This window comes from Mastacembelus armatus, chromosome 21, assembly GCF_900324485.2.
Source record: "Mastacembelus armatus chromosome 21, fMasArm1.2, whole genome shotgun sequence".
NCBI classification, from domain to species: Eukaryota; Metazoa; Chordata; class Actinopteri; order Synbranchiformes; family Mastacembelidae; genus Mastacembelus; species Mastacembelus armatus.
The window spans coordinates 23,204,144-23,216,771 of NC_046653.1; the positions used below are offsets into that span (position 1 = coordinate 23,204,144).

The 12,628-nt window shown below is 39.6% G+C and overlaps 2 protein-coding genes across 4 annotated transcripts; both read right to left on the bottom strand.

The window, feature by feature from the left end:
- Positions 1–2,473: 2,473 nt before the first annotated feature.
- Positions 2,474–5,438, bottom strand: LOC113123649 (uncharacterized). Of its 3 annotated transcripts, XR_003294972.1 has the most exons (7): positions 5,341–5,438; positions 5,132–5,246; positions 4,617–4,737; positions 4,351–4,483; positions 4,027–4,238; positions 3,644–3,801; positions 2,474–2,836 (listed from the first exon to the last, which is right to left on the bottom strand). XR_003294972.1 is itself a non-coding variant. In XM_026295859.1 (6 exons), the coding sequence occupies exons 2-6, from the start codon at positions 5,199–5,201 to the stop codon at positions 2,777–2,779; spliced, it is 612 nt and encodes a 203-aa protein (XP_026151644.1). In that variant the 5' UTR covers positions 5,202–5,246; positions 5,341–5,438; the 3' UTR covers positions 2,477–2,776. The 3 variants fall into 3 exon arrangements, 2 of the variants coding, with proteins under 2 accessions (XP_026151644.1, XP_026151643.1); XM_026295859.1 differs by lacking the exon at positions 4,351–4,483 and having other exon boundaries at positions 2,477–2,836; positions 3,644–3,792; XM_026295858.1 differs by lacking the exon at positions 4,351–4,483 and having other exon boundaries at positions 2,478–2,836.
- A 2,901-nt stretch (positions 5,439–8,339) lies between these two features.
- On the bottom strand, positions 8,340–12,409 carry cd28 (CD28 molecule). The gene is made up of 5 exons (XM_026295776.1): positions 12,265–12,409; positions 10,497–10,747; positions 9,762–9,918; positions 9,498–9,658; positions 8,340–9,013 (listed from the first exon to the last, which is right to left on the bottom strand). The coding sequence occupies exons 1-5, from the start codon at positions 12,335–12,337 to the stop codon at positions 8,915–8,917; spliced, it is 741 nt and encodes a 246-aa protein (XP_026151561.1). The 5' UTR covers positions 12,338–12,409; the 3' UTR covers positions 8,340–8,914.
- Between the last annotated feature and the right edge of the window lie 219 nt (positions 12,410–12,628).

Genomic DNA, 12,628 nt, shown 5'->3' on the forward strand with positions numbered 1-12,628 from the left:
GAAAAGTTAAGACAAACATACTTCCTAAGGGCCTGACTCAAGCTCCCGAGACCAGACTGTTGTTAAGCACCGAACAAAACAAACATGCAGCTAATGACTCTCGTATGAAATGGTCTCATTAAGGATTCACACCTTCTTCTAGTGAGGGCCAATGATTCCAACCGTGGTCTCAGGGGGATCAGCCCAATCAAAGGTGTTAAGAAAAACATCCATGTTCCAAAGTAAAATCCAAAACATCATCAACATGATGCAAACTCTGAAGAGGCAAAAAACTTGATGCATGATGCAACCGCAGCTGATGAAACACATCACTCAGGCAAAGAAGTCATGAAGTTTATGGAGGTGTATGCATGTGTGTGTGGCTGCCTCTGCATGGGTCAGTCATTACATGCCCTCTATGAACCTGAAATCCAAGACCCTGATCAAGTTTAACTGTTACCTGAAGAACTTTCCATGATGATGAGTTATTTAAAAAGACACATACACTATCAGAACAGTGAACAGTGATCATGAGGTGCAGCTTTCACGTTTTATTTTATCGGCATACTTTAATATGACAGATGACATGAAATGTTTATGTTTCCCTCATTTACACATTTCTAATGTCCCTGACCCTCACTGGCCTTCATAGGCAAGAAGACTGTGTGGTTATCCGTCTATACTGGGGGGAAGCTGTTTCCTTTAAAATAATTATTATCAGGAATACCTGAGTTGGACTGATCTTTACCACAGAGTTTCCAATTGACAAGCACAAATCAGGACAAACCTCCAGAGATAATGTCTGCTAGTGTCTCCCTCTGCTGTTCATCAACACGTCTACAGTCTGCACCCATGAGGTAAACCACAAACCATAAGCTCCATATAACAGTATTTGCAGCTGACAGTGTTCCTGTTCATACATGTTTTTTGAAACTGTGGTTCTGCAAACAAGCATTTGCATGTACACATGTCTACACGGGGCTTTACATTACAAAATAAATCTTAGATGTTATTTAGGAAAGAATGTTTTGGATATGATTGTTTTTATTGACAAAATATGACAGAATGAAACGTAAAATTATGAGATAGCTTACACACATATGAGGAAACAATAGTGAAAACAGGGAAAATAGTTGCTACATGTGATGATGTTAAATTAATTACTAGTGACAGAAAGTGAGGTAGCTGGAGAGTCCACCTTCATTTTCCTTAATTATTTATGTGTTAGTTTATTACCCCCTGCTTTGGGCTGCACCCACATTCACAGTATGGTGCTGACCAACCTTTGTTCTTATCAGGCCCTTCAGGGCGAGGCCCATCCACTGTGTGAGGAGTATTAGGCTTTTACATGAACTGACATGCCCTGAATACCAGTAAAGGCCTGAAGTGCTGCTGTATAGACTGGACAACAGCAAATGACGGTACCTCCTGGAACAACCAGTGAACGACACAAAAATATATAACCATATACATATGTATACATATCCCATAATAATAAAGACAAATGTCAACCCTGTGGTGACCAAAAGCTATTATTTAAAAAATGTCAATTAAATACACAGTGTGGATGTAGTAGAAATGGGTACTGAAGATGTTTGGTTTTCCTCTTTCTTCCATGTCTTTTTTATTGTGTTCTGGCTTTACCTGGTATTTCTGTTCAGTGTTTGTCACGTGAAATCATTTACTGCTTGTCCAATGTTGGAAGCATGGCTTTAAAAAGTTCAAATCAATAATAAATTAAACAGTGAATATCATGGGGCCACAGAGGGCACCGTCACATTAGGCAGTCTTTGTCTCTCCCTGCTGTTCAGCTTCAGTAGTACACATAGTCCACATAAAATCCATCACTAAATCTTCCTGTTACCACCTGAAAAACATTGCTAGAATAAAAGGCTTTCTGTCTAAACAAGATGCAGAAAAACTTGTTCACGCATTTATCTTCAGTAGGTTAGATTATTGTAATGGCTTGTTCACAGGTCTTAGCAAAAAGTCAATCAGGCAGCTGCAGCTCATCCAGAATGCTGCTGCCAGAGTCCTTACAAACACCAAGAAACTGGACCATATCACACCAGTTCTTAGATCACTACACTGGCTTCCCGTTAGTCAAAGGATAGATTTTAAAATGTCATTGCTAGTTTATAAAGTACTAAATGGTTGTGGACCAAAATATATTCAAGATGTATTAGTTCTCTATGAGGTTTCCAGACCCCTCAGGTCATCTGGGACAGGTCTACTGTGTGTTCCCAGAACCAGAACCAAACAAAGTGAAGCAGCATTCAGTCACTATGCTCCTCACTTGTGGAACAAACTTCCTGAACACCTGAGGTCTGCTCAAACTGTCAGCTCATTCAAATCAGGACTGAAAACTCTGTTGTTTACTGCTGCCTTCAAATCATCCTTGTTTTGTTAATGTGCTTTTACATCTTATTTTACTTTACTTTATTTGATTTAAATTAGTTTCATGTTAAATGTCTTTGTTTTTAGATGCTCTTTTCAATGCTTTTAATGTAATTATATGCCTTGTAAAGCACTTTGAATTGCGTAGTGTATGAATGGAGCTATACAAATAAATTTGCCTTGCCTAGTACAGTACAGTATTATCTGACTTTCAAATATTCAAAGAGACATGACACAAAGTGGCAAATGAAGCATAAATATGAGAAGACTTGTGGTACCAGGTGTATGAAAAAAGCAGGGTAATAAGGGATTTTAATTATCTCCTGGGTCGTCCGTGTTTCCTCCCTTAACGTGCAGCATGAGGCCTGAATCAGCTCGCAGAGGGAAAATCTGGATTCCTTTACACAGGTGCTTTCCTCATTTCCACATAGGTGCTGTTCTCATGGGCTTTGTTCTTGTTCTGAAACACAGGACCAGAAAAGTAACAAATTCTTTAAGGATTTCTAATTGAATCATATGAAGTTCAATAAGATAAAAACAAGGTTTTAAGATACACCATGAGTATTATTCCCAGAGGCCAGTGCTATAGACAATAAATGCAACTCTGAAATGAAGTTAAACAGACAAAGACATAAACAGCACTCAGTCTATCACAGGGTCAACACTGAGATGACTCTCGCTCATGTTCACCAGGTTAAAACCAAGATTCGTGTTAGTCTGAGGCCTCAGTGCTAACCACTGCAACACTGTGCCAGAGGCCACCGCCCATTAATGCCAACCATCACTACAAAAATATCATCTCAAATCCTAAGGCCTGTAAAATGAACAGAGCTTAGACTGGGTGCATCCAGGCTGCTCCTCTAACCTCCCAGAGGAGGACATGTACTCATGTCGCTTCTAATGGTTGACATCCTCTCTGCGTCTTTGTTCTCTCTTTGCAGCATGTCACCCATGGACTGCTTTCACTGCTGCTGTTAATGTGATAAACTACATTTGTCTTAGGTCTTGTGTGGACTTCTTGTCCTTTAAGTGAATTTGTGACCACACTTTGTGGGAAAAAAAACTCTTCAGGGCAGGTGTCTGTTTGTTTTAGGGATCAAACCACACAAAATGGAGCTCTGACATGGCCTACAGTCAGTCTACGAGAGGTTAGAGCTAGTCCAACAGGTGGTGGGGAAGATATTTACTGGTAAACAGCCTCAGGAGTATTTTGTTACATTCGTTTTATGTTCATTGTGTTGCCAGACAAACAGTTTGACAACCTCACCCTCAGTCTGATGTAGAAGAACAAAATGACACAGATAGAGAGGAGCATCAGGCCCAGGAGACCAATGAGAATCCACATGAGCAGATCAGACCAATGGGGACTTGATGGGTTGATGGGTGGCTGATGGGAAGATGTGCAGCTGTTGTTTCCTGTTTTAACTTAATATGTGAGCGCACAACATCATACTTAGATTTCAACATCAACAGAGTACCGAAAGAGAAACTAGACATTCACCTGGTTAAGTATAACCAGGTATGAATATCTAAAATCAAATTCTGGGTATTTCTCTATAATGTTAACTAGATTGTACAGGACACTATGATGATGAAAGAAAATCAAATGCTCAGAAATACAACAGATACTACACATTCTGTAACACATACCTGGGAGTAATTTGGTTGGTCTTCCTTTCTCGGTGTGGTGTACATCACCGTCACCCACTGTGACCTCACACTCATACAACACGTCCATGGCCTCTGGCCCAGTGTTGAATAATATGAAAAGGTACTTTGTGGAGTTCTCCATGTGCATGAAAATGTTCTTGCACTCATTCTTCCCTTTCTGACAAAGTATTGTCTTTTTAGAATTTCTTGATCTGAGAGGAGACAGAGACGAGTTAGACAACATCTACCAGCAAGGCCCGGTCTCCAGTCAGCAGCTATAATCTTCAGTAATAGTTCAACATTTCAGTGTTGCTGTTTCCTCACATTTCTGAGCTAACACGTCAAGCCTGACAGTGATGTCTTTCTTCTCTTCTAACTCTCAGCAAGATCGTTACCACAGACAGTCACAGTGATACTGATAAAGATGAGACACTCTATCCTCAGAAACGAACAGACACTGATAATATAGTAAAAAAAAGGCACAGGCAGATAAATACAATAAGATGCTGCATGAACTTCAAACTGGAAAATACATCAAGTCCCCTAATTTCTGTATTTCATAAGTCATCATCCACACGCAGGATACATACGATGGTAAGAGGTTGAGTCGAACATCTTGAACAGATTTGCCGTATGCAGTGTGTTCGCAGCTGATAGAGGCTAATCCATCTGGGCTTACAGTCCGATTCTGGGGCTGAATCACCTCAAAACCTGATGAATGAAAAGGATTCAGTTATTCTTCAAAAACACCTGAGTTTAAAAATGTATTGGTTAATTTTCGTCACAGAACTGTTTCACATGCTGTTTAAAAAGAAAACTCAGCATGTTTTTAGTCTTTTCTCTCTCTTTTGAGTATATTGAACATTGTCAGTATTTCCTTTTCATTCAGTATCATACAAAAAACTACATATTACACATTTGTTGATATTTTACACCAACATCAGCCTGGGTAAAAAGCTTAATGTAAACCAGTGGTCAATCGGATAAGTTCCATTAGTCATTCGCTGAATTAGGATGTTATTATTTTTGATAATATAATTACTAAAATGCAGTACAAATCTGAAAAAGTCAGAAATAAAAAGAAACTGTAAATGGAGAGTCCTACCATGGCTTAGCTGGAAAATGAAGCCCAGAAAAACTGTGTAGATGAAGATGTTGAAGCTGGAAGATCTCATCTCTGCTCTTTCTCACACTGTGGGAGGAAGACAAGCCCTAAAAAGCTGTAAAAATACAAAAGCACTAATGTTAAACATCACAAACACCTTTTTTCTGCTGCCGAAATCATTATTAAACAGGATAATGTTTCATTCTGACCTGATTCAGTATCTCTGCCTTGTCTGTCAATCACACTGCTTTTATTTCCGTAGAGTCTGTGGCAGGAACTCTTTCCCGCAGCTAACACTTTGTCATGCAGTAGCTACTCATACCTTCCTTTAGTTAAAAATCAACAAGAAGTGTAAATTGCATCACTTCCTGTGCAGGAAATCACATATATGTTTCCGTCTGTGGAAGAATAATGTTTGTGTGCATGAAGATTTCTGCAGGAATTCTTTGAAAACAAACTATTAAGCATATGTAACAGGCCCTTAATAATAAAAGTCTTAAATCAATCAGACGGTTTGATGGCGTGCGTCTTTTATTACTTTATGAAATTACTGTAGAATGTGATTCCACTATATTTTCAGAAGCAAATACATTTTGAAAGCAAGTCATGCCGTCCACCTGATCACTGACACTGAAGAAGCCATTTGGGCTTCTTCAGTGTTCTTTATAATATCTGTTCTTACAAAATATCATCCTCACATTTGGTGGTTGGGCCCTCACAGCAACACACCATATGTTTAGGTTAATATTTACTTTGTTCACATTTATCTGGAGTGTTTTTATTGCCTAACTCTAACCACACATGGGACTATGTGAGTCCCATTATTCAGGGTTATTGTCCTTCAGTTTGTAAGCCCAGTATCCATCCTGATCTCCGAGTCGTTTGCATAAATATAGAACTTTCTTCACTAGAGCAAACCCGCCCAGATTAAGCCCTCACAAAATGTTAAATAAAATATGGTTGTTCTTGTAAAAAAAAGAAAAAACATTAAATTATATGTATTTGTATTACTGAAACTGACACAGGGTCAGGAGCACAAGGGTTTGGGGACCCCTAGACCAGAGAACTGTGAAGGGAATGTTAATTATTAGAAGTCAAACAAATGACTATAAAAGTACAAAAAGCAACAAAACAAGAAAAATAGGTTTAAAAAAGCAACTACAAAGAAACAAATTCACCAAAACCAGACAGAAAATGACCCCAGTGACAGAAAAACAACTACAGACAGACACAAAACGAGTGGAAATTGACATAAACTCACACAAAACAGGCATGAAACAACTGAAAGACACAAGCTGAGTACAAATCATAGGGCTGCTCAGCCTTTGAGCCTTGCTCCTAAAGGTGTCGGAGGATTGAGGGGCCTTTTATAGGTTTGTGTCCAGGGCCCACTGTCTCATAATCTGTCCATCGCAGTGTGAAAATAACTTATAGCTCTCAAACAAATGTAAAGAAACAGGTGAGAAAAGTCAGTACAGTACAGTCTATTTTAATGGCCTGGTTTTCTTTTCACCCAGCTGCTTTCTGTTGTATAACTGTTTTTTTATCCATGATGTCTATCAGTCTGAAGCCTCTTAGAAAGAAAATAAACAATTAGATTTTTTGTGACCAAATAGAGTCAGCAGTTTTGTCCACATCCTGTTGTGTAGGATTTGTGCTTCTGTGAAGGCTTGCATAAGACAAATGGAAACCACAGATACAACCTGAGATCTGCTGAGAGAAGCTGAAACTAATGATAAACCTGTCCTTCAGAGGAAAACACGGTTGCCTTTTTTATCTTTATCTTTGCCTCTTTCTTTCTTTCTTTCTTTCTTTCTGTATGTGACAGTACAGTGTTCTTCATTTTTTCTATAAACAAGCAGCTTGAGTAAAAGAAATAAAAGTTTAAAAGACTCTCATAATGCGAGCAGTGCAGCCCTGTGCATGGGACTTTTGGGCTCTAACTCTAAAGGTAGTAAAGACTGACATACCTCAACAACTACCAGCTGGACTGTCATGAATCCTGCTGACTCTATTGACTCTTGCTGTGCCCTAACTTTTTCTCTAGCACCAACCTACAGCTGAAACTTGTGGTTTTGAGTGAAAGGCCTGCAAACTACTGGAGAGATGAGTTGGTGGATAAATATCTGCTGCAGATATTTATCTACGTTACAGGATAAACTGGGTTAACTTTGGTGGACTGAGCTCGTTTCTGTGCCTTATAACTGTATATTTAACTGTACGTGTGTGTGTGTGTGTGTGTGTGTGTGTGTGTGTGTGTGGGTGTGTGTGTGTGTGTGTGTGTGTGTGTGTGTGTGTGTGTGTGTGTGTGTGTGTGTGTGTGATGTGTTTGGCTTAGGACACATATTTTCACTGTGGTGATATGTGGGTGACCTGTGGGTAACTTTGATAAAACGTGATAAATAGAAGTAGAGCCTGCAGTGTTGTTTTCCCACCACAGTATAACTGTGTTGAAACACACAACAGATCGACCATGTTTCTAGTTGTGTTGCACAGAAACGTGACATAAACGTCATGGGATCATTGTAATCACCTCAATTTGTCCCCTGAGGAATGTGAACGTGATGACTACATGTCATAGCAAGCTGCTCACCCCTGCTGCTGTTTGTGAAAACACTGGCCTGCGGGTGGCGCTAAAGCTGAACTTTAATTCTAAAAGACCCCATCTGCACTTCTTTGATATCTCCAGTGTGAACAGTATTTTTATATTGTGTTACATAGCTGTGCTAAGCTGCTTTGCCCTGTAAATCAAATCATGAGCAAATTATAATTAATCAGCAGTGCAACATAACTAAGTAAAGTTACTCAACCACTGCACTTTAGTATAAATTTGAGGTACCTATATGTCTCTGTAGTATTTTTACTTATATTTAAATGTGGTACTTTTTACTTCACTACATGTGTCTGACACCTTCAGTCCCTTCCTAAATGACAATTTTTCATAATACCTGGATATTCTTACTCTATTTGCAGGACTTCTACTTGTAATGCAGTATTTGCACTGCATGATATTGTAGTTTTTTCTTTAGTTTCATAGCTTCACTCTGCCAGTCTCACAACTTAGGATCAAGCTATTTGTTTTCTTCAGCTGCTAAAAGCGACTTTAAACCTGTGTATGTTCATGTGCTGTGACTTTTTTCAATGTGCTGTTGGCAAATTGGTGAAGGAAGGAAGTGTTTAAAAAGGAGACCACACAGGACACAGGACATGTATTGTGGTGTGGCATCTTTATTATCCATCTTTAACGCAGCAAGCTGACACATTAATGTTTTTTAAATATATTACACAAAACCAGAATTTGAAGTTAAGAAACTTTATTTTGCTGAGCACTGCAAGTACAACAGAATTAGCACAGACCAAAGGTAACTATCAATGCACTCACAGCCAATGTCTACAGTCTTCCCTGTCATAATGCACCTATTTAAAGCATTGCATTGCTGCAGTGTCTAATCAAACAAGCAGTTTGCACACAACATTAGCCATACAAGCCTGCAGCCGCACTCAGTCGGTGGAAACTCAATTAAGCTCCAGCTTTTCAGTATAATTTCAGTTTACAATAATGTAAACATTATCTTTGTACTTAATAAGTAAAATATGAATAGACACCCAATGTCATTTCTTAACAAAACAAAACAAAAACAAAAACAAAACACCTCAATCATAACAGAGGCGACGTAATAAACGGCCAATCTCGAGCCTACTCAGATTCTTCTAGTTGTCTCTTCAAAATGAATGGTATTCTAATGCTGCAAGGCAGATACGATGCTGCTTTGGAAACTGTATTCATGCATTTTCACATGAAAATTCAACAGCATCCACCTTGTAAGCCCCACTAGGAACCGATCTGATAGTCGCCCTCTTCTCTTGTTGACACTGGCCAGCCTGCAGAAGGAAAACAGATTTTAATTCCCGAACAACAGAGGACAATCTGCTTTTATTAGAAATCAAACAGTAAAGAGGACACAGAGTAAAATCCCTGCATGGGAGTTCATGGAAAACTACAAACCAATTTCCACACAGTGAACCCTGAGGTCTCTACTGCAACTACTACTGCTAAAATTACAGCTAATGTTGTTAGGACATTAGCTTATTAGTACTTATTAGTATTACACCTTCATCTAAATGCTCTTCGGTTAGTGGAGATACTGTTGTATTATACTTGGTGACACTATTGAATTGTGGAGCAATAAAAAAATCCCTTTTGATGACCCAGTGGTATTTAGGTTAAAGTTCAGGTGTTGGACACCTGTTTTTATGTGTGTGGGAGTCACATCATATTACTACTCCCTGTAATAAAGAAATACACTAACAACAATGATGCAATAACTGTTTTTTGCTGATAGAAATAAACTAACAATGCTCTGACCTGGAAGTAGACAATGATGCAGAGGACAAGAATAATCAGTATCACCAGTACAACCACTGGAACACTGATTTGTGCCTCTGTCTCATCATCCTCCTTCGTTTCTTTATCACCCCGGTCTGAACTCTGTCTCTCTGCCCCTTGCACAGGACATCCGGGACTTTCTGTGGGTGAAAGGAAACATGGAGAAAGAGAAAGTGAGATTTAAAGACAGACAGAAAGATGCGTGGGCTCTGAGCTCAGTGGGTGAACCTGAATGCGTCTCACCTAAGACATGAATGAGTGTGCCGTTGCCGGTGAGCTGCAGGTACGGTGGTGGGTAGAAGACCTCTATCACACAGCGATACATATCTGTGTGTGTGGCTTTCAGTCCAGATGCTGTCACCACCACAGCACCCTCTCTCACCTCAGCAGTGCACTGCACCTGAAACACACACCCAGGATTTATCAACCTTTCGAAACAGCTTCCTGTACATATTTCTTGACCCCAACAGTTGAGATGACTAAGATGATTAATCTGAGTACCTTTTTAAGGTCAAGTAGGAAATTCCCACTGGGTTATGTACAATTATTCTACTCAAGTATAACATTTATAGGTCTTCACAAGTGATTGAAAAAGTAACACAGCAGTAGGAACAGACATGGTTCTGGTGACTCCACACCCACAGGATCTCTGGAAATATATATCTTTAGTGTTTTTAATTAATTACACTGTGTTTTTTTAAAAATGTCAGGAATAGGGTTTGTTAGGCTGTATCCCACCTATGGATGTGTATCTTTTCTTCTGTTAAATTATGCCTTTCTCATAACTAAGATCTTAAAATCTTCCAGTCCTCTTTGTTGAACAGTGTGATACCGACTTTAGTTCAACACTCAGGTCAGATCTGTTTTCGTTAAATAAGCAGCCTATGGAGTTCATATTGTTTCAGGGCCTTTAACGTAAGATTACATTCCTTAGGTTAAGGCTGGAGTGAATTAACATCCAGCTGTTTGCAGTCATACCTCAGCCTCTCTCTGCACACCGCTCTGTCTCTGCCCCGTCAGGTTCAGGATAGACGAACAGAGCTCCTCGGAGCTGTAAAGTCCTTTCACCAGAGTCACACGGAGCTCCTCAGGGACAGGAAAAGGGTACGGAGGGTTTTGGTTAGTGCATGGTTGGATCTGGTTGTTGAAGGGTTGGGGTTGGATGACGCACTGGACCTGTGCTGTACCGTTGGTGCTTACCACGCTGTAGGGCTGGATCACCGTAACAGCTGACAGGAAAAAGAAAAAGTCAGATAGAGTTTAGAGCACAGACGAGGCCTATGATGTTTGTTAGTTGAGCAGAAAGGTCAACTTAAGGAAGACCTGAAACTGTCTGCAAAGGAACCAGCCTCAAGTTTTCAGGGACAGGGGGGACAATGAAAAATGTTCACTCACTATGAGTGTGTTTCTAATAGTTTCTTGAAAATGTAATTATTGCGTATTATTAATTGAAAATATGATTAGATTACTAACCACATTACTTTACCCGTCACAGCTCTGTCAAACATTCCTTCCAAAAAAACCTGAAAGCTTTTACACCCACACGTCACTTTGGTATTTAATACATGAGGCAGAAAAACGAAAAGCTGTGGTTTTCATTGCAGGCAGCAGCTCTGCAGAAGTCCCACATGCTCCCAACACCAAACACAACCAGGTGATTCCTTCAGCCAGGCTGAGAGCTGGCTAGCTGTCTAAGCAAACAAGTTCTGTCTGGTCTTTGCAACGGGCCCACAGGAAAAAACTCACATACACTTTACCACCAAGAGAACAGCAAACAAGCTGACAACTCAAAGTGTTACTGGAATTTTGAACCGTGATGTGCATGTATTTGCTAAATTTCAAAACGGTTATCAAAGTATTAAAAGTGGAGTTTTAAAAGTTACACTGTCAAAATTTGACAATTTAACTGCATCTGTCACAGATTCAGCCACACATTATTTCCATTTAGATTTAATGAAAGACTTTGACATTTTGGAAAACATACGTATACTCTCTGTTGCTGGTTAGATGAGAAATTGCCACCACATTCACATCTGTGTGGTGAATATAACACTTTCAGCAGACAGTTAGCTAAGCTAAGCAGCTGCTGGTTCCAGTTACAAATGTACTGCCCATCTCCAAAAATGTCATATTATCTCGTCTGTGAAGATTCTCAGTCGTCCAGGGAGGTTATCTAGAGGCTGAGTCAGCTGGACTTTCAGTTCTGTAAGGCTGAAACGTTTCACTACCCATCCAAGTGGCTTCATCAGTCTGAGAAAGGCTGGACTGGAACCTCCAAATTCTCATATTATCTCTTTAATGATGTGTGAGTGTAGTTTTCAATCTGTCTATTTAATATTCTATTTCTGTTTGCTAAGTTTACTGGCTGGTATTTTATTTAGTGCCAAATTAAAGCACATGGTTCCTAAAATGGGACCACATCCTAATCCCTTTCACACCTGAAACCACTCACATGAAGGTGTGTCTGCCTTCACATAACTGGTCAGTCTGATCACCACACAACACAGCAGTAAGGCAAAAGTATGTTTTTTTAAATATAAACAATAAATCCTGTTATTAGGTATTATTTCTGAAACCTTGTTGGAAAATGTGTTTTTGTTTGGCTGAAGAGCAGGAGAGGAGTCACCTCAGGCTGTGGTCAAAGGTTTGGTCTTTGAAAACTGTCACTTGAATCCAATAGTTGAGTATCAAAATATGTTGGCAGCAGAAAGTATCATAACATCAGTAAAAGTGTGTTAGTACTCACCACTCCACACAGGCAGGGAGAGACAGAGGACCTCCAACACAATCCATCCCATCACACAGTGAGTCAGGAACATCCTACAGTGTCTTTACACAGTTACACACAGACAACTACAATTCACAAAATGCTGCTGAGCACACACCCTCACACTGAGGAAATTTAATGAAAACACAGCAAAAACAGTGAAACTCACCTTTATAGTCGTGCTGTCACTCAGCTGTCATGGAAACTGCTCGCCAGCACAGGAAATGATGATGATGTTTTGCCGGTAAAGACTGATGGCAAATTTAAACGGCTGTTTCTGCAGGAAAGACAAGAAAAAGACAATTCACTGATTTTGTTAAACCACATTAGTATCATTAGCAAA

Coding starts and splice junctions, on each gene's coding strand:
- cd28 (XM_026295776.1), bottom strand. CDS start 12,337: ATGTTCCTGACTCACTGTGTGATGGGATGGATTGTGTTGGAGGTCCTC. Junction 10,748..12,264: donor CTCCCTGCCTGTGTGGAGTG/GTGAGTACTAAC, acceptor TTTTCCTGTCAG/CTGTTACGGTGATCCAGCCC. Junction 9,919..10,496: donor GTGTGCAGAGAGAGGCTGAG/GTATGACTGCAA, acceptor TGTGTGTTTCAG/GTGCAGTGCACTGCTGAGGT.
- LOC113123649 (XM_026295858.1), bottom strand. CDS start 5,201: ATGAGATCTTCCAGCTTCAACATCTTCATCTACACAGTTTTTCTGGGC. Junction 4,239..4,616: donor CGACTCAACCTCTTACCATC/GTATGTATCCTG, acceptor GTCTCCTCTCAG/ATCAAGAAATTCTAAAAAGA. Junction 3,802..4,026: donor ACCAACCAAATTACTCCCAG/GTATGTGTTACA, acceptor TCACATATTAAG/TTAAAACAGGAAACAACAGC.